The 27,121-nt window shown below is 44.3% G+C and overlaps 1 protein-coding gene across 2 annotated transcripts in view; it reads right to left on the bottom strand.

Moving 5' to 3' along the window:
- The window catches only part of GRIP2 (glutamate receptor interacting protein 2), a 492,450-nt gene that overhangs the window by 54,357 nt on the left and 410,972 nt on the right, over positions 1-27,121 (bottom strand). For both annotated transcript variants that reach the window (XM_056861417.1, XM_056861426.1), the window contains exons 5-9: positions 26,810-26,896; positions 26,447-26,522; positions 24,640-24,785; positions 8,334-8,481; positions 3,511-3,680 (exon numbers count right to left, since the gene is read on the bottom strand). In XM_056861417.1, the coding sequence (XP_056717395.1) occupies positions 3,511-3,680; positions 8,334-8,481; positions 24,640-24,785; positions 26,447-26,522; positions 26,810-26,896 (627 nt within the window). The remainder of the gene's footprint in view (positions 1-3,510; positions 3,681-8,333; positions 8,482-24,639; positions 24,786-26,446; positions 26,523-26,809; positions 26,897-27,121) is intronic.

The raw sequence follows: 27,121 nt of genomic DNA, 5'->3' as shown, positions 1-27,121 counted from the left end.
TTACAAAGCCACTCTTGCAAGTTGTGTGGACCAGACACAACAAATCTTCTTTCCTTTTAGCTATGCATTACAGGCTGAGTATCCTTTATCTGGACTGCTTGGCACCAGAAGTGGTCCATATTTCTGACCTCTCCATATTTTGGAATATCTGGTCCCCAGCTCTAGGCAGAGAGAGCCAACGTGGTGTAGTGGTTGGGAGCGGTGGACTCTAATCTGGAGAACCGGGTTTGATTCCCTTCTCCACATGAGCGGCAGACTCTAATCTGGTGAACCGAGTTGGTTTCCCCACTCCTACACATGAAGCCAGCTGGGTGACCTTGGGCTAGTCACCTTAGAGCTCTCTCAGCCACCTACCTCACAGGGTGTCTGTTGTGGGGAAGGGAAGGGAAGGTGATTGTAAGCCACTTTGATTCTTCCTTAAATGATAGAGAAAGTCGGCATATAAAAACCAACTCCTCCTCCTCTTCTTCTTCTTGCAGGCATGCCAGTGGTAGTCTCCTCCTCCCTGGAAGGAAAGCTGGCTTCCTTTTTTTTCCTCCCCATCCTTTCTCATCCTCCTTCCTGTCTCCTTTGTACCCTGTTCTGGGTGGTGCAGATCTGCCTGCTTGCCAGCTCAAATGGTTTGATAAGGGATACTCAACCTGTACTGGTAACCTGGAAGCTAAGCAGCAGGTGAAATTTGCTTCAGGTTTCTAGATTCTGGTTGACACCCCCCACAACAGGTGCCTTGTGAGGTAGGTGGGGCTGAGAGAACTGTGACTAGCCCAAGGTTACCCAGCAGGCTTCTTGTGTAAGAGTGGGGAACTGAACCCAGTTCTCCAGATTAGAGTCTGCCGCTCATGTGGGGGAGTGAGGAATCAAACCCGGTTCTCCAGATTAGCGGTCGCTGCTCTTAACCACTACACCACAATGGCTCATTTAAAGATCAAAGCTCAAGAGTCTGACATGGAAGGTGCAGAATGGAGTTTCCCTACCCTTCCCGTTACAGTCTAGAACAGGTTTTGTTGCATGCTGGTCAACAGTGGAAGCTTAGCCTGTGCCTTAACGTAAAAGATCACAAATAGTCTTTCAAGTGGTAGACTTCTACCAAAGGAGTGCTGAAATCTGTTCAAGTCTTACATACTGAGATGGGCATTTGATTAATCTGTTTTTCCTATTATGTTTCAACCTCCAATAAAAGCATACAAATGGTCTTCAAACACGGAAACAATTATTGCCAAGTGCCATTTACATGGCATGAATCTTTGAAGCTTCCCTCTTTCTTTTCTGCAGATTAGATAGCGAGTCCAGCTGCAAAATGACCCTGATAAAGCCAGAAATGGGAGAGTCCAGAGACACAGTTGCAAACAGCTGATTCATATTGTTATAAATGCCTGTGGAAGTTCAGGGTACACTGGGCAGCAGACAAAGGGAATGTGTTGCTGACATTTAAGTCATTCATGGAAATATTTTTTAGGTTACAATGTCCAGTGCAGTGCAGTCACTTGTCGTGGGGGTGCCCCAAAAAAGACAGAGAGCTATCTTCCCATATTATCTGGTACTCTGTGTGCAGCCAGCATTTAAAATGGCCTTAGACAGTTCAATTTGTGCAGCGTATCTCATCCGTGAAGGATGGCTATTGGTCTGAGCAAGGTTAAAAGAACTTGAGTTTAATTCATAGTAAAAAAAACCCCTGCAAATTATACAACTGGATAAAAAGAAGGATCTGGGAGCCTTGCTTAACAATTGTGCTGAAGGAGTTACATGGGTTTTTAACTAGCCGTACTGAATATCTGTATATCTAATAGCCATGGGTGATCACATGTGGATCAAAAAAATACACACAGAATGGGTTTATGCAGGACTAGATTATGCTCCAATAACAGGGTCAGGTTTCAGTCCTCTACCATGTGATCTTAGGTTTCCTGAAATAATTTTACCTAATCTAACATGCTTCAGTGTTGTCACAATGAAAGTTAATATTTCCTCAGAGAATAACAAGTATGGTTTTGCAAGGGCTGTAGCTAGGGTTGCCAGGTCCCCACTTACCACCGGTGGGAGCTTCCCTGTGGTGGTGGTGGGGGGTGCGATTCCGGTGATAGCATACAGGCCTGCCCAGACCTCCCGGACGGGATCTGGCAACCCGCTGTGCTGACACTGGACTACTCCGCTGGCCGCGCCCGCCCCAAAAGCTACGGGATGGCTGCTGCGCGCTCCGTCGTTACGGACTCGGCCGCTCCTGCGAGCGCCGTGCAGCTAGCGGCTGGGGAGCAGATGCAGGGGCAGCCTCCGGTGAACCAAAGGGAAGCCATGTTCCTGTATGGGCTCTATTCCAGCCGCAGCCATGTCAAGAGAAGCAAAATGTCATGTAGTCAGTGTCAAGCACCCCCCCCTTGCAACATCCACTGCTCAATAGGTCATCAGAAGCAATCCAGATATCATGATGAGTCATTCCTCCTCCTCAGCAGCAGCGACCCCAGGACGTTTACACAGATCGCACCCATTGTTCCTGTATGTTAATCTCATCAGCAGAGCAGTTCCAGCTCATCACGGGTTGCAAAAGCCATCGGAATTATAATAGATTTCCAAATTCTCATTGCCCTGCCCCGGCAGCCACAGCTTAATCCTTTTGTCATCTTTTGTCACCTGGGAACCTGGGAGGGGTAAAACCCCTCTACCCGCCCCCAGAAAAATAGTATAACTGGGGTACCCCTAGCCCATTATGACACCTTAGGTCTTTCCTGGCACCTTTGCCGTTACTCTGTTGGTTTGGTTTCGCGGACCTAACCACGTTCCCTCCCGCCTTGCTGGTCAAGTCTACGGGATTCCCTGACCCCATCTCGGTCTTCCTTTTCAATCTGTTTTAGCCTATGTGAATTTGGACAACACCTCGTCTAGATACGGTAAATATATGGTCAACGATCTCCTGCCACATTGGCAAATGTCTCTGTACTCCTCTCTTTAATTTACTAGTCTCTCTGTATGTTTGTGTTGCACCATTTGAATGCTTGAATACATAAACACTATTTAATTTGGAATTCCTAGTCTCTGTCTTTATTCAAGGTCTCATTAAACGGATTCTGGTAGAGTTGAGTGCGAACCCGCTATATAAATACATAGTTACCGATTGCTCAGCTAATTTCCCCATATAAAGGAGCAATTTGGCTAACACCGGGGAACTTCCAGGGTAACCTGGAAGTGATGGAGACACTCTAGCACATTTCTCCAAAAACTCAATGGTTTCCATAGAGGTTTTTTAAGGGGGGTGCTAGTGTCCCCGTCACTTCCAGGATAGACCCGGAAGGGACATTATTTCATCACACGCTGACGTGTGTGAGGGTGGATCACCCCTCTTCAGCTGGCCTGCTTCCGCCCGCCAGCTGAGGGGCGGTGGGCACGCCTGTTAATTGGCAGGCAATTGCCCGCCATTGACTGGCAAATGGGAACCCAAGCAGTAGCATAGTTATTATGCACCAGCATCCCAGAAGAAGTACCTGTACTTCGTATTTTACAACTATTCTTGGTCCATACCTGTGTCTGGAGGCTTGAGGGGCAGTCTGCTCTGGTGAGCAGGCAGTATCTCCAACTTTACATTTTCTGAGGTTGCAGCTAAAAGCTGGGTAGCCTCTAACAATGAACAGTGCTCTGTGCTGGTGCCATCAATGGAAAGGATGTGATCGCCAACATGCAAAGCCCCACATCTGCAGGTGAAGCACAGAAACAGATGAGTCACCTCTGGCGATGACAACAGCAATTGGAAATCCAGCAAATTCTCTCTCACATGCAGCTTACCCAAGCTATTGTGACGCTGCATCAAATCCGTTTTCTGCTGTATCATACCTTCCAACCAGTGGCGGACCTACATTTTTGGGGCCCTGAAGCTTGAACTGTTTTGGGGGGCCCTTCGCAACCAGCAACAATAGGGCATTGTCCAACGAGGTCCAAAGGGCCTTGCTGCCCTTGGACCTTGAGGCCCAAATGGCGGAGAACAGGGGGGTGGGGTGGAGTCCTTGAAAATGGGCCATACAGTGATGAAATAAAACTATAGAACTATTAAGCCATGCACCAACGAAGGATTTGAGGATCCAGCTGCCAAAATGTAGGCTGTGAATAGATTCTGGCGAGCTCAGTGAGCCCTTACAGCTGGTGGTTCAAGCTCTGCAAGCCCCCAAGAAAATTTTGAAATTTGACCAATTACAGGGACATTTTCAGGCCATATGAAATGGGTATTAGAGCATATTCTAAAGTCAATATTAAGTACTTCAGCCCATTGGCTTATGATTCTATCACTAAAAAACTCCATCGATTTTGTTGAGAAATTCACTCATTAAAAAAAGTTGCTTCAGGGGGCCCCTCTGGGATTAGGGGCCCTGAAGCTTAAGCTTCGTTAGTTTCACAGTAGATCCGCCTCTGCTTCCAACCATACTTTCAACCAGTTTTTTAGTCTTGTCCTGGGTATTTAACTGCCCAGGGAATGTCCCAGATTCTCCTTATTTTTGTTAGTTTCTTGACCTTCCTCCCCTAAAAGTTAACCAGAACCACCAAAAATCGATGCAATCTTCACCATTTTCTCTGCAGCCTCAGCAATCTAGCACCAATGTACTGACCGATCTGCAGGGCAAGGACATGCCAATCAATCTGTGGGGCCTACATGGAAGGGCAGGAGGTCAGATAGGGTTGTCAGGTCCCCCCCTCCTCCAGCAGGAGATTTTTGGGGCGGAGATCCGCGAGCAATGCGATCCCATCACTTCCAGAAGTGCTGTAAATCATCCCATCATGCTGCAGCGCTTCCAGAAGTAAACCGGAAGTGACAGGATCGTGTCGCTCAGGGCCGCATGCATACGTAATCCTTGCTGTCAGCCACCTGGCAACCCTAAGCTCAGACCACCTTGTTTAGATTGCTGGTTTTTATTACATACCAGCTTTTCCTATGTCTTCATGTCTCAGGTGCTGCTGTTTAATGCTCAAGGAGCTTATCCGCAGTGGTGTGTCTGCTCTGCCTGGCAAAATATTTGAGAGTCCAGCTCCTTCTCAGATTAGGGGCATGAGTTTCATGATCCTTGAGGTAAGCAGTCAGACTGTCCCACAACTTTCTCATGGTAGGCACATGAGAAAGTATGATGACTTCCCCCCTCTTGTGTGTGTGTGTGTGTGTGAGAGAGAGAGAGACAGACAGACCTTTGTAAAGGGGAATTTTAAGAACACTTGTGGTAGTTGGTTGCGAGTTCAACAAAATGATACTATGAAGGGTCTACACTTCAATAATGTGAATTCACTCTGAGAAATCTGTTGAGGAGGGACAATTCCAAATGCACAAACACACTGTGCCCAAGGCTTGTGTCTGCTTTAAACCTATGCAAGCAGAAGTTAAGCTGTTCCTAAACAACTCCCCTTTTCCCCCCATTTTTCCCCCCAGGTCTTAAAGGGATCCCTTTAGTAACTAAAGAGCGGTAAGCTGCAGTACTGCAGTCCAAGCTCTGCTCACGACCTGAGTTCGATCCCAACGGAAGTTGGTTTCAGGTAGCCAGCTCAAGGTTGACTCAGCCTTCCATCCTTCTGAGGTCGGTCAAATGAATACCCAGCTTGCTGGGGGTAAAGGGAAGATGACTGGGGAAGGCACTGGCAAACCACCCCATAAACAAAGTCTGCCTAGGAAATGATGGGATGTGACATCACCCCATGGGTCAGGAATGACCCGGTGCTTGCAAAGGGGACCTTTACCTTTTTTTTTTTTTAGTAACCGCATGTGTGTGTGTAAAGTGTCTTCAAGTCGCAGCCGACTTACGGCGACCCCTTTTGGGGTTTTCACGGCAAGAGACTAACAGAGGTGGTTTGCCAGTGCCTTCCTCTGCACAGCAATCCTGGAATTCCTTGGTGGTCTCCCATCCAAATACTAACCAGGGCTGACCCTGCTTAGCTTCTGAGATCTGACGAGATCAGGCTAGATTTAGCAGAGGAGGCTTTTTCCAGAATCTCAGTGCAACAAAGGCAAAATATACACCTGCTGAATTTCTTATCTAGCTATTGAAGCACAGCAGCCATGCCATACAAGTTGGACACTAGTTATATATATATATTTTAAAATCAAGAGCAGTTTGTTTTGGATTTGGTTTTAGAAAAAAGTATACCTCAACCTTCATGTTCTATTTTCATCTATGAAATGTTGGAGGGTCTGCTATATTCTTTGTCGGCTCTCATTTGAAGTCAAAATGATCAAGATTTCCAGCCCTGTACTGCTCTGGTTGGAAAGACATGAAAGCGCAGAGATTTTATCCAAAGGCACATAAAGATGGCTCGGCTGAAAAATTAAGATGCCTTTCTCCGTGCAGTGAAGTAAAAACATTCATGTGTCAGACAACACACTATTTTTATTGCAAGAATCAAAGGTCTTTGCTGACAATAAACAACCACAAATTTTTATTTTTATTCACTTAACCATTTGTCACTTAAAAAAAAAAGTCAGGGCAGACGCATGCAGCAGCACTAGATAGAATGCTTAAAGAGAGCTGAATAAACATGATTTTTCTGGCAAGTCAAATAACAAACAAAAAAAGTTTGTGAAATGGCATATGTTGGAAGAGGAGGGAGTATCTTTTTTAGAGTTTAACATTTTTCTCCTAACAGGATTATAGAAGTTGGATGGTTTATAGTCCTGCAACTATGTTCGCCTTGGTGGTGCTGACTGGGAAAAAGGCGGGATATAAATGTTGTAAGTAAGCAAACAGACACAAGAGCAAGAAGTATGTCAGCTTTGTAGCACTCCAAAAATATCCTGCTACTAAAGCACAGGATGTCTACATCCTGAACAACTGTGCATTTATCACACTCAAGAGACCGCGCACTTGTACTCTGTAAAGGCTCCACTGTGGCAAATTATTTGAGAAAGACCAAGTAGCTACTTACCCTTCACACAACAGGTTATCCTTCTGCATCAGCCAGGATCTCAAAATAGACATCTGCAATCTCTCCAAATTAATGTTTAAATATATGCTCATATTGCATATTCCACTGGGCCTAATTAATCTCTGCCAAACCAAATCCAGTTATCTTGGACCACATGGTAACTTAAATTGACTTGCAGTAGCGCTGTCAGATGTTCTTGATTGTAAAACTACTGATATCAGGCAATATTGTGAAACTCCTAGGTCACAATTTTCTACCTTGAGAAACACTTTTCACATTGATCTGCCTATAAAAGAACCCCTGAGTAGGAGTTCCTGGGCTTAGCAGAAGATTCCGGGTAAATGCTAGGGTATACTCTCCGTTTATGCAGGAGACTGGCCTGGTCTGCTGGGCCTTGGTATTGCTCTGTATGTACCCAAGAATGTGCTTTAATGTGCCCGTCTTGCTGCACATTGCAAAAGAACATTGGTTCCAAAGTAGGGTTGCCAGATGCCAGGTAATGGCAATTGTCCGTTAATTAAGGGGGCTGCCCACGGCCCCTCAGCTGGTTTCCATAGAGTTTTTGGAGGAATGGGCTAGAGCGTCCCCATCACTTCCAGGGTAAACCCGGAAGTGACATTAATCCCCCGTCCGGTAAACCCAGAAGTGACATTTCATGCAGATCCCCCCGCCCCCAGCTCTACCACAACGAAGCTCCCACCAGTGGCAAGGGGGGCCCCTGCCAACCCTATTCTAAAAGGCTAACATGTTATTCAAGAAAACTCAGAGTGCTCCAAAACACAGTATCAAGGCCACTACCTTATATTCTAATTTTATTTATTATTTAAAAGATTTTTATCATGCATTGCAAAATCTGCCCAAGGTCACCAATAGCATAAAAACAATAAATACAATTTAAAATTAGAAAAACAATCAAAATAACTTTAAACGCAAATCTTCAGTAAAATCCATCCTCAGTAATCACAGCAACGTCAGCAGTATAAAGAAAGTATTAAAGCAACCAGCCTGAAGGTGGGGTGAAAACAGGATAAAGGAGATGATAGTCAATTTAAAGCTTAGGTCAATTAAAATGTTTTGGCCTGGCACCCCAATAAAAAGTAAGGTGTAAGGGGAGGGCATTCCACAGGTGTTGTGCCACTAATAAGAAGGCCCCATCACTGGTCACCGCCACCTTGTCTTCTAATAGGCACAATGCACCAGTATTAGTGTTTGATGTGAGGTCCACAAGTGGACAGTATAGAGCAACATGACCCTTCACGCCAGTGAAACTTCCTGAAGAAGAAATATCAGTAATATTGCACAACATCCTTTATATCTTTTAACACACCATGTGGTGGCAAACTTTCCTGTATATTTCCCCACAATTTTCCTAACTGAAATCTGTTTTTCAAATATGGGAAACAAGGAACCATCATATACATGGGAAAAGGCAAGGCAGTTCAGCTTCCTACCTGTCCACTACACTGGCTGGCTTGATTTTGTCAATAACAATGACCTGCTTATTCCGATGGGTGCTGGTTGCCAGTGTGATTCCTAGTGCAGACCCCGGAGTCTTTGCTATTTCCACCAGCAAAGGGCCTGAAGCATTGGCTACTGTGTCTATAAAACAAAACAAACAAATTGAGATGTTTTGGCTTCAACATTCCCAAACATGGCACTAAGAAAGAGCTACCAATGACCACAGCATCACTTCAACTTGGGCATGCGATCCTTGACGCATACGGTCCCATACTCCTTTGTAGAAGCTCGTTTTGCACATATATATGCTGACTTCAGAAAATTTCGAAGAAGAGAAGCATTCAAGGGAGCTGTGACTAGCCCAAGGTCACCCAGCTGGCTTCATGTGTAGGAGTGGGGGAACAACCCAGTTTGTCAGATTCGCTTCCGCCGCTCATGTGGAGGAGTGGGGAATCAAACCCAGTTCTCCAGATCAGAGACCACTGCTCCAAACCACTGCTCTTAACCACTACACCACGCTGGCTCTTGAAACATATTAAACATACCATAAATACCAAGAGAACTGACAGGGGGGGGGGGAAATGATTCAACCTAGACTTCGGTAATGGTAGCACATCCACACCTGTATAACTCTATCTCTATTTTAAAGATCAAAAAGCCCCCTTGATGAAAAGATCTGAGCTAGCCAGCTCAGGGCCTCGAGAAACTGTGCCAACATGGGAATTCTTCTGGCCTCCCTGGAAGACTGTTCCAGTTAATAGGTTCCACAGCCTAAGAGTTCAGCTGCGAGGAGGATCACAGTTACAATTTAATTGCTGCAGAACTGCGGCCATCCAGCTGCTTGGCCTCCCTTTTTTCTTACTTTCCGGACAGTTTCAAGCAACGTTAAAAGCTAGCTTCTTGGTTTAATTTTTCACAAAAAGTGCTATCGGAATCCATATTATCGGCAGCATTTCAGAGCCCATGATGTCTAGATCTCAACTATTTCCAGGTACATATATGAAATACATACCACCCGGAACATAGTATCTGCCACTTTGGGCATAATGTTTTTCTCTGTTGCTCTTTATTATAATTATAGCTACAAAGCATATGATGTGTCTGGTGCTTCTGGATTGTAATTTCCATACCACTGATTCAGAGTTTATAAGAGAAATTCACAGCCAAGTAATTATGCTGTTTCTTATGACGAAGGAAGGAAGGAAGGAAGGAAGGAAGGAAGGAAGGAAGGAAGGAAGGAAGGAAGGAAGGAAGGAAGGAAGGAAGGAAGGAAGGAAGGAAGGAAGGAAGGAAGGAAGACCTTTTAAAATTACATGATGAAAAAAGTGCGTGTCAATATATTATAAGAGCATTATGTGGACAGATACTAGCACTGAATTGTTATAAGTCTATCTCCCTTCCAAGGGCCTTTCCAGTCTACCATTTCCTTGACCAATAAATCTGCAGCGTTTGTCAAATTATTTCCCCCCTCCAGGGGATCTAAATGCTACTCCCCTTACCTCCCAGTAATGTTGCTGCATGGAAAACATTATACTTTCCCTCCAGCACTCAAATGTCAAAGTGGCTGCGTTCGGAAGCCACAACAAACTCCAGTTAAACTGAGATTGTCCACAAACACAGCTACTGGCCATGCTCATACCTTCCTTTCGATGCACAGTATGGTAAGGGATGCCTGGTTTGAAACCAACTCCAATTCTATGTGAATTCATCCACAGATGGCAGAATTAAACCATGATTTGGGATCCTGGCTTGCACGGAGTAAACAAACCACAATTGACCCAAGGGCCTGCCTTCATGAGTCACAGAGAAGTGGTGTTGGCTTCAAATCAGGAATGCTGATCAGGGGTGAAAACTTGGTGAAAATTGCACCAAGCTCTGTTTGAACCTCGACTTCACTGGAGCTTTTAGTGATGTCTGAATGCAGACTTGGTGATCCTCTTGTCACTGGTGACAAGAAATAGTTTCCTCTCTTGCCTACACTTCTAAATTCAAAAGAAAAAGAGAGAAATTCTTTAAAGGTTGAGTGCTATACCACTGACAGAGGAATGCAGATGCAGCCTTTTAAAAAACAGGTAATGCTACCTTTAGCAATGGTTCATCACTTCAGGTTCTTTTCCCTTTAGTTCTCTGAATCTTGTATATTCTCTCTTTCTCTCTCTGGTGCTGCAACGCATACCTCTCCTGTTCAATTTAAATCCCTGCTATCTACCTTGCAACACTACCACAGTTCCTTCTGCCCTCCCACCCACAGTATGTCGATAGGCCTTCCCTCACTGGTGTTGCCCCAGAGCTAGCACTAGTTTAACTCTTAACATGTTACATTTGGGGCATTTCTAGGCACCCCCAAAGCCTCTGGACTTGCTTAATGGATAATTTTGCTTGCAATTGTCTGGTAACTAAAAAGGCACGCCGGATCAAAAATGTAAGTTTCTTTTCAAACGACAGAGGATATTTTTTTTAAAAAAGGCTCTGGAACGTAATAAAAGATACTCAACAAACCTAAACGGCATCAGATGCCTGCATTTCCGCCAGCCAAGATATCCAGACGGCTTGGCGTTGCTCACTCTAGCAACACTGCCAGGAGCCTCAGACACACCACATGCTGCTGACATCAGGTAACGTGAACAGGGCTTGTGCTTTGTCTGGCTCCAGCTCCTGCAGGCAATGCTGAAGAGAGAGCGCCCATTCGAGCCTACAGGCAACCGGTGTTGGGCTTCTGTCGCCAGCGCGGCCATTAAGCGCCCTGGGTGACCTTGGCCCGGTCCTCCTCTCTCAGCCTCACCTACCTCCAAGAGTGACTGTGAGGATAAGAGGGGAGGGAGGGGTAAACAATGTCTGCTGCTCTGCCATTGGAAGCAGGGTGAGATTTTTTAATTGAAAGGCGAAACTGGCCATTGCAGCAGCCATGGAGCTGAAGCCCCTGGGGCGGGTTCTCCTGGCAGCATCGAATATAGCAGCGTGGGAGGTGATGACATCATGCTGTGAGCAGACGGGCCTCTGCCTCACGTCACGGGCAATCAGGGCCAGGGTTGAGGGAAATGCACCGTGACATATCACGCCACACGTTGGGCGGAAAAGAGACAGGCTCTGAGTGGCGCAGCCGTGCCTCCCTTGTAGCAATCTAGTCCTGCCCCTAAAGAAAACACAGCTCCAAAGACTGGATAAATAAGATGCTGGAATTGACGGCAAAACTTACGGCTTTGATAAATCAGACTGACAATGTACAATTTTTGGGGGGGGGGGAATGGGAGGCATGGAGAATTTACGGTGAAAAGCAATTTTTAATGGGACCATTTAAAGGATACGCTTTGGTTTAATCCCTTATATATATATTGAATCATGGTTATATCAAAGTATTGAATTAACAATTAGACGAGATAAGATAAATATATATTAATCAAACAGGATAGGGATTAGTTGTGTTAGCAAAAGTATATACAATTTAAATTAAGATGGAAGAGAGTGAGGGGGAAGTCACTTTATGTTTTAACTACTATAATTATTTCCTTTTTATTACCTTATTAAATTTCAAGTAATTGATGTTTTTTTATATATGTTAATGAAATGAAGAAAACCATAAAAAATTATTAAAAAAGAAAGAAAAGAAAACACAGCTCCGATTTACCTCAAAGATGGACCTTACTTCTGGTCAACGGAAGTTAAAAGGACCATCCAGTCAAAATCAGTTTAAAACAGACAAGTTGCATGGAACTCACTGCTGGGTAAGCAAAAGTTGGGGCAGTGGTATTGCAGATGAACGTCCATTAGCACTACATAGGTTCTCAGCGGCAACCAGTGCTGGTTGCAGGTTTTGATAAGCTCTTGGGCACAGGGTATCCATAGGACCGCTTCCACTTTAATTCCATCCTCCCCTTCAGTCACCACCTTCTTCCTCTCCTCCTGAATCAGGATTCGCTTCTCCCCTTCCTCAAGTGCCAGTTACATCTCAGGAAGAGGCCACACAACCTCCTCTCTGCTGTCCTGCTGTGGGTCTTGGCAGCTGTCTAGCTCTAGGTGCCTACTTGGATGGCAACAAGATGGTAGAAAATAAAGCCAAAAATGCTCCTGTGAGCTGTTTCAGGGTGAACTCTTAGGTGGACATACAGGAAGAAAGCCAAAAGTCCTAGCAAATCCAAGCCATGCTTAAACTGTATGGATTAGAAAAAACCCATTCACAAATCCATGGGCACTTAAGAGAAATTCAATCTCAGGAATTTAAAAAAAACATTCAAGTTGAATATTATACTGCGCCTACCAAGGTCTTGACATGCTACTGCTGAACAAAGCAAAAAAAAGGTAAAGATGTACAACTACTCCCCCCAAAACCCCACATAGCAGCAGCTTTTATAATTCATGTAGCATTGATCAATAAAGGAAGCTAGTCCCTGAAAGGCTAATAATGTTGTGCACGATTCTATCGACTGCACTGTAAGAATTGCAAAACGCTTTACAAGCAATGCATTTGGCCTCTCAGCATTATTAGGAGGCAGGATGGCCTGTAATTCACAGAGAAGAAAAACAAGCAGCATGGACAGTTTCAACATGCAGGTTCCACGAACAGAAAAGGAAGGCCTAAAATAGAAAGAAGGCTTCACTGGAAATTCGTCCCTCCCCAAAAGGTGACCCAACTTTCAACAGGAACGAAACTGACAATTTTGGGACTTCAGGAACGAGGTCAATTTAATTCTTTTCCAATGACAAACATGTGCCGGTTGTAATAGTGAATGGACACCACACTTCTGAAGACGTATACATAACACCACCTTAGATGTTTTTGACTGGAGATGAGACATCTGTTTTTGAATTGTGTGCGTCTCCAGGACAGCACAGCATCCCAAGCAACATTCATGAAAGGAGCTTGCAAACAAAAATGAGGAAAGCTCTAATATGACCCCCGAGTGCTTGAATAAATCCACATATTCCACAGACAATAAATGTTCTGTCAATGAGCACACTTAACAGAAAGCTGCAGCAAACCGCAGATCCCTGAGTGTATCTATAGTGTTGCTAACATTTATTATTAACGTGTTTTTCACATTTGTACCTTTTAGATGTATATCTTAAAATGTCATGTGACTGCTATAAAAAATAACCCATTCACAGAATCTCTGGTATTCGTACTCGTGGGCTCATTTGAGCTAAACAGCCAGATAAACATAAAATTTCAGTGCAATATCAAAGGAATGTTCCCCGGTCAAATTATGTGACAATCCTATTTACAGCGCATGGCTCAGTTGTGGGATTGCTATTCACTTGAAGCCATTTCTGCAGAGTCTTACATTTGTTTTACCTCCTGTCATGCAAAAGGTGCAACTAACATGGCATGTAAGCAGAAAAGCTGAACATGTGAGACCCTGGAGGGTCTGAGCATTTTAATCTGATCTAACCACCATTCACTTCCAACCTTTGGGATAACCTTCTACATTCCTTCATAACAGCCTAGTTCTTTCCCAAACCGGCCTTAAACATCCCAATCAAAGCACACCACAGCATCCCAACCAGGTGCTATTTACCACTATGCACTTAGAACGTCCTCTGTGCTTTGGTTCATACTACATGTGGGATGTCTACAGTTTGTCTAGAGAACAAAATTTAACAAGAAGTGTTCCTCCAAATCAAGCATCTCAGGAAAAACAGAGGCAGCTGGTTTCCTGATGTATCTTCCATACATTAGACAGTCTCGAAAACACGACACATGACCACAGCAAAAAGTGTTTCAGATGAAAGAAGAGTAGTTTTGTAGTAACTGAGGTCCTTTATGCATGAGTACTCTGACTGAAGATCGCCCCCGGACTAACTCATTTGTTCCTTGGAGTTATGCATGAGTTCTCCGTCCCTCACAAATGACCTCACATCCAGCCCTTGCAAATTCTGGGTCTTCCCGATTTGATCTCCCCTGAGATCAGCCTGGGTCAAATCGTCCTCATCTCCATGCACAATCCAAAGCGCAGAAGAGTGGAGCTGGGGGGTGGGGTGACGTTTTTCTAACAGTAAGCACTACAGCCAATTAAAAAATACTGTTTCAAGGGGCGGGGACTAAGATGCTTCCTGATTTTTTGCTGGTTATTTTTTATTTGTTTCCCACCATGATTTCTTTCCGAGCAGATATTTCTCTCACATAAAAATTGGTTTTATAACGGTGCTTTGATTTCTCCCCCCCCTCCGCACCCATTGCTTTAACAGAGCTCCGTTTTGTGAAATAGGTTTTAAAATGGCACTTGGGAGAGCATGCGAGAAAGGGGGGTGACATTTTTCTCACAGTAAGCACTACAGCCAATTACAAAGCAGCGTTTTAAAGGGGTGGATACACAGACACTTCCTGATTTTTGCTGCTTTACTCCAGAAACCCCAGGACTTTCTCCAGGACAACATGCATATTATTTTTAGAATTTGAGACAGAAAAGTGTGGGTAAAGATAGCATTGAACCCCAGGTAAAACTCCCATGCATAAACAACCTAAATCTACCTGTTCTTCAAACCAGAGGGGAGAAAACTTTCTGTGGGAACAAAGCTTGTGATTTGTAATACTCTCCGAGTTTACAGTTCCTGTATTCCAATTGCTCTTTACGTGGCATAAATTAGAAAGCCGCATGTTTTTTTAATACAGATGGAGGATATCACTTCGGTTAAATACTCAGTTTCTATACAGGGCATCCTGACTGGGCATGCTGGAATCTTTGCAACAAACAAGTTTGCCAGGCAAAACACATGATGTTAAAAATCCTCCCTCAAATGCACAGGGCAAGCTCCAGATCAGATTGCTTCAACATTTCCTGCTGAAATTTGCCGCGAACACAGTCTCCTGACAATCAGCTTTGCACCTGCGCGGTAGCCATTTGGGTGCTGCACCTCATCCTATGGCTGCTTTTGCCAATTCGAGAACTGAATAGTCTCATTTACCGGAGAAGTGCCCCCCCCCACACTCACGATTGTTCAGGTCATTAAACTGTCGGGCTTGTGTAAAGGACAGAAGCACTTAACCATTCATTATCTTTGAGCTTCATCCTTTGAATGACCAACTTCAGGCAGAATGCATTGCCAGCTTTTTGCACTTGCACATTTCATGGCATTTGAGAAGTGATGTGATCACGAGGTTAGCTGGGTTCATGAGCTGACACTGAGACAAAAAGAAGTAAAAAAACTTCAGACTCATACTTTTCATTTTTTTATGTGGCACTGTGACAACTGACCCTTGATTACAAAACACTATGGTCGTTTATGCATACTTTCACATTTACCCCCAGTCTGTCGTGGTTGTTCCTTAGAGTTATGCATGAGTTTTCCGTCCATTAGTGATGACCTTGCTGCTGGGCCTCGCAATGGCCAGGACTTCCCATTCCTCTGTTAACCCGACTCTTCCATCTTCCCTGAACAAAGCCCGGGTGAAATCCCCATGCATAATCAAAGTGTGGGACATGCAAGCTTAGTTTCGCTCACAGCCAAATACAAAGCAGCACATCCAGAGGCAAGGACTGAAATACTTCCTGTTTCCTCTGAGTTCTTTCTGAGCAGAAGAATAGCTTTTTAAAACTGAGGCTTGGATTTCTCCCCCTCCCCCCTTTCAGATTGCTTCGTTTTTTATGATGTTGTTCTTAAAATGCTCTTATGTGGCAACTGGGTTTGGGGGGATTTTCTCTCACAGTAAGCACTACAAGTAAGCCAGTTACAAAGCAGCATTTAAAGGGGCGAGGACTTGATTTGAGCTTGGAGACTGCTGGTGCATAGATTCCCAACAGGAAGGTGTGGGTCCAGCAACCAACGAACCTCAGGTAAAACTCCCATGCATAAATGACCTTTATGATTTTCTTGCGTCCTTGACAGGGGTCTCCTAAAAAAAATGCCGATGCAATAGTGTGCACAAACACATTATCCTGCAATCACTAAATAAAAGTTGCAGTTGAACGACAAGAAATAGGGCTGGTTTTCAAAGAGATAAGGACTCCCTTAAAGCACCTGCTAAAATTTCCCCTTAACTGCTTGGCAAATAGCATGCCTGACTATATATGCATCTAATGGGCTCCTGAGGGACCCTCCTTTGGCTGATTGCAAAAGGAAACACAGGTCAGATAAACAGAAGGCTGCCCTTGGCTGCCCCAGACAACTAGCAGTCAGCAGCAACGATTATTCTTCTTGCTGCTCTGCACACTTCCATTCAAGATGCATTCCTCGCTATTCACGACCCGCCTCTCCGATGTGACACCAAAGTTCCCTTCAGAAAGGATCCCGCAAGGCTGTGCATCCTTCGTATTCAATTGAGCGGCTCCCCCCCAAATGGCTTAGGACAGCCAGCTGCCATGCCTCGCTTCTCGAGGGCCAAAGTAGATGTGACGGCTGCAGATCTGTGTGTTTAAACCCAGATCTGATGCAATCAAGTCCAAAGTAAAGGACAGACGCCCGACTTAAAGAGCAAAGCTGGGATGAAAAGCAAGGAGAGCAGAGCCTCCTTACTCCCACAGTCCTCCTCCCCAAGGGGCTTTTCTATCAACCAAGGACTCTTCTAGCATGGTAATCCGGGTGGGGTGGGGTGGGGGTTGAATGCATGGAGAGGGGCTTTAGGGTATGGTAAGTCCCCTCACCTTTTCACTCCTTAAATCAGCTCATCCCACCCATTGCTTTCGACGTAATTGCAGTAGACCCAAGTGACTTAATAAAAAAATAATTAAAAAAAACAGATAATGCTTCCGCCCAGCAGGTGGATTATCCCACCACTACCTTCGTCTGACAAAGGGATCTTTGCAGATCTTTGACAAGCTGCAGGATTCCCCATCTGCAAAATGTTGATATGGACCTTTCTCATGGGAGTATAGGAAGGATTAAGCATTTATATGTTTCTTGATCAAAGCCTCACTTTGCTCGTCTGTTACTTTAATTCTCAGCCTAGTCCCTGAAAGAGCTCCCCCCCCCCCACTTATTCCATCTGGATTAGGAGCTAGCAGCTGAGTGGTTTGAAAATATGCCTTTAATTCGTGCTCGGCGAGAGGGTGACCCACAGGAACTATGAGAGAGTAGCAAGCACACCGATATTGAAAAAAATATTTTAAAATCAGATGAAAAGAAAATTGGAAGAGAGGGAGAAGAGTCTCGCTTTGAATCTAAAGATCATGAACCCATTTAAGCCACACTCCAGACATGTGGGCTAGTTTTGCTCATTGGCTCTATACCACCAAACCTGCTGCTTAATAGGGTTGCCAACCTCCAGGTACTAGCTGGAGATCTCCTGCTATTACAACTGATCTCCAGCCAATAGAGATCATTTCACCTGGAGAAAATGGCCGCTTTGGCCATTTGACTCTATGGCATTGGAGTCCCTCCCCTCCCCAAACCCCGCCCTCCTCAGGCTCCGCCCTAAAAACCTCCAACCGGTGGAAAAGAGGGACCTGGCAACCCTCCTGCTTAAACTTCCCCAAGCTCTCTGTTCAATTGATAATGTGAGTTGCTAGTAAAGATAGAAGCTTCCCTCCACAAAGAACAGCTTCCGAGCAGTTTTCCCCCCCCCCGTCCCATTCAGAACAAGATCAGGAACCTTGTGCTACAGATGAAACCCTGGGACACATCTGTCCCCACCGTCACCTCATTCAGAAAACTTATGGCAGAGGGGGGGGGGAGTGTCACAGGCTGACACAGAGAAGCAAACAGAAAGGAAGACATCTGTGCCTGCGAGGCAGAAAAGCACGAAGATATTCACTCTGATGTATTTTACTTCAGTAAGCCAAGCTACATCAGCATCAACCGACAGCATGCTGCAAACATGAATCAGACCGGAGTCCGAAAGCCTATTCCTTCGTCTGCTTTCTACAGTCTTCTGTAGAGATCATTTCTGATCATTTCTGCCAATTCACATCTAGTCTTCTCTGCAGTGCTCCTTACTTTTTCAGCTCCAGGTATCCTTTGCTAATCGCACTCTAGTTTCAGTTGCAAAAGCGGTACGCAGAGTCAGGGCACCTCTGGCCAAAGAGTAAGATACTGAACATGTTCTGTACTTTGAAAAGAGACAGCCTGGATCCTGCAAGCAGAATCCCAAGGTTTAGGAATCAGACTCTTACTACATATTTCCCTAGTCATTTGCATAGGGGTTGGTATTAATTTGTTTACAAAATTTCTATCCCAGTTCTTCAAAAAGCTTCCTCAAGGTGGCTAATGATAAACACTATGATTGGTTTTGAATGATTACAACCAGTGATAAAGCTCCAGAAATCAAATCCTCAGCAAACATATAACAATAAACAGTCAATGCAGGAGCATAAAAGATTAAGGAATACAGGGCGGGTCATAGAGAGAATGCACATACGCTTGTCTGGCTAAAAGCCCCATTGAAGTAACTAGGACATAAACATGCAACGGTTTGCACAGGAATGGGCAAAAATCATGGAAGCTTTTCTCTCTGACAACTTAGGTCAAGCGGCTTGTAGCTTCAAAGAGTCAGGATGCTTTCACACATACTGAATAATGCACTTTCAATCCACTTTAACCATCGTTTGCAAGTGGATTTTGCCATTTCACAGTAAAATCCAGCTGCAAAGTGGATTGAAAGTGCATTACTCAGCATGTGTGAAAGCACCTTCTGATAAGGGAGATGGGAAACAACCCAAGTGCTGGTCAGACCCTCAGGCCTGGCACTTTCAAGGCCACAAGAATCCAGGAGAGTACATTCATCTTGTTAGTGTTCGAACTTATGGGTGGGAGAAGGTGTTTGCTTAATTGGACTCAATGCAGCTGCATCTGGTACAACTGGCAAACTCACCTGATTGGCTGAGTTACCAGGTCAGCAGTATCCCTGATTGGTCAAGTTACAGCATTTCCTATACATTTGATTATCCAAATAGAATCAGGCCAACCTGCCCCCTTGAACAGGACTTTGGCTTTAAGGTCCTTTGACACCCTGTCTCGAAAAAGCTTAGCTACAGGTGACTTCTGGGTATCGTTGCCAGCTCTGGGTTGGGAAATACATGGAGATTTTGGGGTGGGGTGGAACCTGAGGAGGGCGGGGCTTGTGGAGGGGAGGGACTTCAATGGGGTATAATGCCATAGAGTCCACCTTCCAAAGCGGCCATTGTCTACAGCTGAAATGATCTCTGTTGCCTGGAGATCAGTTGTAATAGCGGGATATCTCCAGCCACCACCTGGAGGTTGGCAACCCTATTTCTAGGTCTTACACCTGCCGCATTCAGGTGGGAGTTCTTGCTAGAACCATCTGCCGCTCGATGTCCCTCACTCTTCGTTTCCCCATTTTCTTAGCCTGATGGAAGCTTAGTAATTAACAGCCAGCGTGTAAGTACATTATTATTTTCTCTTAGAACAAGTTTGCTTATGATTATTCTTATATGCCGATGTACTGCATATTGCTATTTTATTTTATGTTATGAATACAGTGGCCCCTGAGGAAGGCTGCAATTAAGCCGAAACAGAAAAGAAACTGGAATTCTGTCGAGAATTGAATCTTTATATCACCTTACCTCTTGTATGGTCTTCATACCTTACCTCTTTGAGAGAAGGACATTATCCTAGTCAGTGTTCTAGGATTGTATATCATGTTGTATCACATGTAACTTTGTAATTTTGGACATTGTCCATTTTTGTAGCAGATACTGGGTGTATCTTTGCTCTGTCTTATGCTTTATAAAGCCAAATAATTTTGCAGTTTTGTGGCTGTATTTCATTTACTAATTATCTTACAGCACACTAACTTTGGTTTACCATACCACCTGGAGGTTGGCAATCCTATTTCTAGGTCTTACACCTGCCGCATTCAGGTGGGAGTTCTTGCTAGAACCATCTGCCGCTCGATGTCCCTCACTCTTCGTTTCCCCATTTTCTTAGCCTGATGGCTAGATTGAATACTGCCCCATATTAGAAAAAAAGTCTCCCTTCATACAGAAGACTACATCTTACAGTTCAAGCAGCTTAAGCCATTTCTCTGAACTGCTAGTTTTCTATTTGTAGAATTTGCGGGGTGGGGGAGACGACCATCACGACACACAATTCCCCACCTGCGGTCTAATACAGTATGATGACTGAATAGTCTGAACAGGGCTTATTGCCAGCCTAAACAGGTTACATTTGATTAGCTTTAATGTAATCACCAGGATATTACAATGACTCTATGAAACGTTTAAAACATCCACATCATTCGTGGCTGGAGATATTCCCTGGCGCGAGCCTTGCATGACTGAAAAGCTCTCCCAGTCCTTCTGCACATACACACACGTTCGTTTAGCAAAACATTCCTTAACAACTTTCACTTCAGAAATCAGTTCTACAGTCCCTCAACCTTCTGAAATGTAGCCCCATTTAATTCCCTGACCTGGTAGTAAGCTAGAAAAACATCGAGTAACGTTGGTCCTCCTCAGCTCCGAAATGTCATTCTAGTTGACAGGTTTAAAGGGGGGGAAGGGGGGAAGGGGATTTAAAAATAGCCAGTCCGGTCTGTTGCCCCCACCCCAGAGGCATTAAACTCGGCAACAGTTCACTGAGCTTCTGAAGCTAAACAGCCCTGGACTCGACAGCAGCCTTAAACTCATCTTTTTGTACACTGTGCTCAGAATATTGTCGAAGGCTTTCACGGTCAGAGTTCATTGGTTCTTGTAGGTTATCCGGGCTGTGCAACCGTGGTCTTGGAATTTTCTTTCCTGACGTTTCGCCAGCAACTGTGGCAGGCATCTTCAGAGGAGTAACACTGAAGGACAGTGTCTCTCAGTGTCAAGGGTGTAGGAAGAGTAATATATAGTCAGAAAGGGGTTGGGTTTGAGCTGAGTATTGTCCTGCAAAATACTTACAGGACAATGATTAGCACATTACTTTTGCAGGACAATACTCAGCTCAAACCCAACCCCTTTCTGACTATATATTACTCTTCCTACACCCTTGACACTGAGAGACACTGTCCTTCAGTGTTACTACTCTGAAGATGCCTGCCACAGTTGCTGGCGAAACGTCAGGAAAGAAAATACCAAGACCACGGTTACACAGCCCGGATAACCTACAAGAACCACTGTGCTCAGAATTTGCCACTATGAACCATTCTAAATTGCTGCACAATAACCACCCATCTCCCACATGAGGCCTGTGAAATTCAAAGGCTTGAATAGCTTTCGTGCCTGAAAACATTTTACGCTGCTGGCCTTTGATCTCCCACAGCAGCAGCTTACGAATATGTACAAACCAAATGGGGTGCCTCCTTCCTTTCCATACTGGATACTACTGCCTTGACTGCCACCCAGGTATAGTCAGTTCTGACTCTCTTCTTGACTACATCTGTGATCTGCATTCTCCAGAGAGCCCTAAGCTCTGGAGGTTAAATGCACAATGAATGAGCCAGGGGCTCTTTTTGGTTTTCAAACGCAACTCTGTTAGCTAGACTAAGTACAGAGAAGCCTTGAAAATGTCTACTCCCAGGCTTCCACATGCACATGTAGTATTAGGAACATTACTGATTACTGAATACTCAAATTCCTCCTCCAAGAAGTCCAGGGAGATGTGGATTTCTTTCAGGGCCTAAATCACAATGCAGCGCTCTTTTCCCGAGCATCACTAGGTCCAGCAGTGCTTCTTAGGTACACAGGGGCACAATTCAGCTCAGGGCCATAGCATGCAGAAAAAGAGCTAAAGCCTATCCCCCCCCCCATGCTCATTTCCCCACTTGGGTCTCTGGGCTATTTGTCCCACTGGTGAAACCTAATGTGTCCAAGTTGTTTCCCTGATGGGGCAAAGCGTATCTCCCTGGGCAAACAGATGCTCCTTAAATCCCCTCTGCCTGTGTGCCATGGTCCCAATTAGAATCAGGCCCCACCGTACCTCACAGGTACATGGTGTAGTGGTTAAGAGCGAGGTATAGTGGTTTGGAGCGGTGCCAGCGTGTTGTAGTGGTTAAGTGAGGTGGTTTGGAGCAGTGGACTCTGATCTGGAGAACCAGGTTTGATTCCCCACTGCTCCACATGAAGCCAGCTCTCTGAGCCCCACCTACCTCACAGGGTGTCTGTTGTGGGGAGGGGAAGGGAAGGTGATTGTAAGCAGGTTTGATTCTTCCTTAAGTGGTAGAGAAACTCAGCATATAAAAACCAACTCTTCTTCTACCTGGGAATCAAGGTCCCAGGCACAGAGCTCCCGGACCACACCTGTTGAACGCACCCGGGAAAAGTGCATTGTGTAGTCAGACACTCAGACACTGATGTATACAAAGTAAGGATATGAGCAGTAGAAGGAGAACCACAAAAGGCATGCTGGAAAGGGAAGGTCCAGCCTTCACTGTGTGTGAGGAGAGAAAACAGGTGCTAGAAACATTGGCAGTAGCACTAAGGTGGCTGTCACCACTTCCTGTTGTTTACTGTGGCCACAGCTGTAAAAGAGCACAGACAGATCTTCCCTAAGGAGGAATATGCTGCTCCAAAGGGCATCATAAAGCCCTTCCTGGCTCCACCCTGCCAATTTCTGAACGTTCGCTGTCACAATCTTCCTCGGTGTTTTCTGCATGTTCCACCCATCCCATTCAGGCAAACACATACGTGTTCTCTGATCCATCAGCATCTTCTGCTGTGGCATGGAGGAGCTCACTCATTTTGAATTTTGTAATACTGGCCTCTGTCCCTCACACTTCGAAAGCAGACTTTGGCAAAGGCTTTCAGTTTGAATTACACAGGCGTTCAAGTTTCGTGAAGTGCCCAATGCTTAATTTGCTCCTTTGCCAGTAAGTTAAGCAGAAGGATATGCAAGGATTGAAGCACGGACATAAAACAGCCCTGCTGGATCAGCCCAATAGTCCATCCAGACCAACATCATGTCTCCCACTGTGGTTAGCCAGGTGACCTGGAAAGCCCATAAGCAGGGGCAAAGAAGCCCAGGTCATCCACCATGTAATTCTTCTTCGGGAATTGGTATGCAGAGGTATACTACCTCTGAACATGGATGCTCCATTTAGCTAGCATGGCTAACAGCTGTTCGTGAATCTTTCCCTATGTGAGCTCATCTAATCCCCATTTCAAGCTATATATGCTAGTGTCCTAGCAAGGAATTCCATGTTACTTATGCATTGTATGAAGAAGTACTTTTTGCTCAGGATATTCAAAAGAATGATGATTCAATCTACTAAGAACACAAAGCATCTAAGCATTTTTACATACATTTACTATGATCTGAATGAAGGCAAATATATTAACACACAAGGGCACAATACAAGGACACACTGAAGGGTGTCTGGAACTTGGCAGTAGAGCCTTTCTTGGATTTTTAGACTGGCAGGTTGTGTTCTTTCCCTTACTGCAAACTGATTGTGCCTTGGGGGGGAAATGACTCCTATTTTGCATTACAATATTGCTTCCACTCAGGCCTCTCTTTCTGTATCATTTACACACTGTGTGCCCATGTAGCTCTGCTTCACAATGTCTTTAGTTAGGCCATTTGACTCTATTGTACATGAAGAGTCAATTGTTCATTCTTCTTTGAATTTAAGAGGTCTGTTCTGTTGGAAATTTAATAATCGTTGTTGTGTGATCTCCCTTCACCAAGGCAGGCAGTATTCTACCAAAGCTGAATCTGCCATCTAGAGCCAACTCCAGGTCGATAAACCTTCCTCAAAAGTCCCACAGCTTGCCTAGACAACATGGTTTATTGTCTCACTATTCGCAACAGAACAGCTCTATCCTGAGCAGTTGCATTAGGATTATTTGCCTGCAATGCCATCATTTTTTACCAGTTTCTGATGCTGTAGTTGGTGCAATCGGATGGCTTCTCCCATCCTAAGTATATATTGTTACTGCAGTAAGGTTCACTGAAAGTTCTATCCAGCCAGTCTAAATCAGAAGAATTTACTGCATGCCATGAAAAGAACACATCCCAAACTACTGCTCTCTGCAGTAATCGTTTTGTTCCTGTATCTGTGTTAAGTGCCATCAAGTTGCTTCCGACGTATGGTGACTCTATGGATTAATGACCTCCAAATCATCCTATCGTTAACAGCGTTGCTCAGGTCTTGCAGACTGAGGGCCCAGGCTTCCTTTATAGAGTCAATCCATCTCATGTTGGGTCTTCCTCTTTTCCTGCTGCCTTCTCATAATGTGGCCAGTGGCTCTTGTCTTCTCATAATGTGACCAAAGTACGCTAGCCTTAGGTTGTGTCTAATCTTAGCTGATTACTTGTTGGAAAGAGAACTCTTGCAGGCTTGGGAAATTTTCTGAATTTTGCAATATAGATAGGTCATGCCCTATCACAAATACATTTTTTACTTTACTCTTAAGTAGTATTATACAGCTCTATTGTTTCTTCCTGTGATCCAAATTTCTAGGGAAAGACCACACCAAGATCTCTTACCCATTATGGTGACATCATACTCAATCTGGAAGAGGGCCTCCTGGCTGCACTGACGTAGGATGTTCAGTGCATCGGCATGACTCACACCGTGGAGGGGGATCCCATCAACGCTTAACAACCTGTCCCCAATTTTCAGAGACCCTTCCCTGAAAGAAACAAGGCAGGCATAAAACTTGAACATATCCGAACAGTACCCTTTCCTATCAAACCATTTGCAGCATTCTTAGCAACCCCCACTCCCTGCTACTTACCTTTAATAGGCATACTTGTTGCTGCCTTTGTGATTGCTCCCATGCTAGCCCCAAGGCTATATATAACCTTAGTCTGAAAATGGCTCACATGATACAAATCCCTGGTACATTTGCAAACCATTCAAAGAATGCCTGCCCCATTGAGAGGTATGACCCATCCTCTTATCCCATGACGGCTAAGCTTACTTAGAGTCTCTGGTTAAGTATACTGTCAAAAGCCTTTTGAAAATCCAAGTATATAATGTCTACTGGGTCACTGCACAATTCCACATTTTCTGCATTGTTTAGTGTAACATGCCCAAGACCAGCGGTTCCCAAACTGTGCTCCGTGGAGCACTTGGTGCTCTGTGAAACATCTTCTAGTGCTCTATGAAGAGATTGGAAAGAAAAATACTACTGTCATTGGGTTTAGTATAGAGGTGCTAGGTGAAAATTAGTGCTCCGTGACAAATTTATCTCCTAAAAAGTGCTCCATGACTCAAAAAGTTTGGGAACCAGTGTCTTAGACAGTTTGTTGCTCATTATTTTCTCATTCTGTAAACCTAGCCCAATTGCATTGTTCATTGCATTGTTTTATATCCTGTAACCCGCCTTGAGTCTCAGTGAGACAGTCAGGCTATAAAGTGAATAAATCAATATGTACCAGGACAGGCAGGGACACAGCCACAGATGCTGCAGCAATCATACTTGTAACCACATGTGTAGAGTCGGAGTAAGAGCACATACAAGTGTACAACTGTGCATATGGTATAGCCTTCCACAGCAAAAGCCTTTGGCTGACATATCAAGCTTTCCACATCTGGAGAAAATGTTGATAGGGGTGAAGTTTTCAAAAAAATGACCCACACATATATTTTCAGTATTGGTGACAATTGCACGAAGAACTGCAACATAGAAACAGCTGTATATTTGTGTTCACTGTTAACAGGAACATATAGAACGGATCTTACAATAAATTCGTCTGAACTCAGAGGATACATACAGCTGACGGAATACTTCAAGAGCTGATTTTTAAATTAGTAATGGATTTGAAATGTCAATATTTTGATTTGGCTTTTAAAAAAACCTCTTCTCTGTCTCTTGGGAGAACTGCACTCAAGGGATCACTTAGAAACTATCAAGATAGGCTCAAGTGACATGTTGAGTAAAAAGCCACATCCAAATGTCAGCTTTAGTAACACACTTGAGATGTAAACCTACAAACGGGATATCTGCAAACAACAGGGGAGAGGCAATTTGAAAATCATGTTCTATCCCCCCAAATCTCCCCTTACTTCTTTTCTCCTCCTTGAATGGATACTGAGCTGTTTTCAACTTTCTGTGCCTCTTGAAGCATCCTCTGTATTCAAGTCCTTTGCTTCCTGTTTGGTTAGTATACAAAGTCATTTTGTTTTGCATACCTGAGGAGTCCAAGAAGTAAGTAGAAACCCCTCACTTTTCTCTGGGCAGCCTAATTTTCCTGCTTTCATTGCCATAATGGAGACCAGCCATTTTACTATTAGAAAAAGTGATTTGTGTAAGTGCCATTGCTAAGTGTAGTTCAATACAAATATTACCTGTCTGCCGGGCCACCGGGCCTAACATAGGTCAATACTAATGGCCTGGATTTGTGCCAGTCTTCATGGGCTCCTCCTGTAATAAATGGCAAAAAGTGGTGAAATGCACAAATATAAGAAGCCTATTTTTCTGCCATGGAAGACAACAAAGCAATTTTTGGCACAAATAGTCAAAAGATCTAAACAAACACATTTGAAATTCTATTTCAGAAAACAAAGCAAACAGTTACTGAAGATTGCTTTGCATGTGTATTAACCTTGAGGCTGATTTCCATGTAATACCCACTGATATTTCCTTCCCTTACTTTCAAAAGCTGACCTCGCAACATGGCTATCGCTCTCATGGGCTGAAAAAACACTGACCTCGTAGCACAAATCCAAAACTGTTGCCTTCTTTGTACAGGGTCACTTCGAGGGTCTTTGGAATAATGCCAGCACTGGTCTCTGGAGCTATAAATGAGAAGGACATGGGGTGAATTATCTCTCCGAGCTGCCATTTTTCTCCCTTTTTAATTGTGGCCTTTATAGAGAAGTTGCCTCATTATTCACACAAATCTTGCAATATGAAAGGATTTCGAATTAGATGAATACAACAGTTGCCTTAAACATATGAATCTATTACATAACTGCCTCAAAAGGTAGCAGAATTAATGTTCTAGATTGTATTAAGACAGA

The sequence above is a fragment of the Euleptes europaea genome, chromosome 1 (genome assembly GCF_029931775.1).
Source record: "Euleptes europaea isolate rEulEur1 chromosome 1, rEulEur1.hap1, whole genome shotgun sequence".
NCBI classification, from domain to species: domain Eukaryota; kingdom Metazoa; phylum Chordata; class Lepidosauria; order Squamata; family Sphaerodactylidae; genus Euleptes; species Euleptes europaea.
The sequence above is the reverse complement of the archived record's forward strand: the minus strand, read 5'-3'. Positions and strand labels throughout refer to the sequence as shown.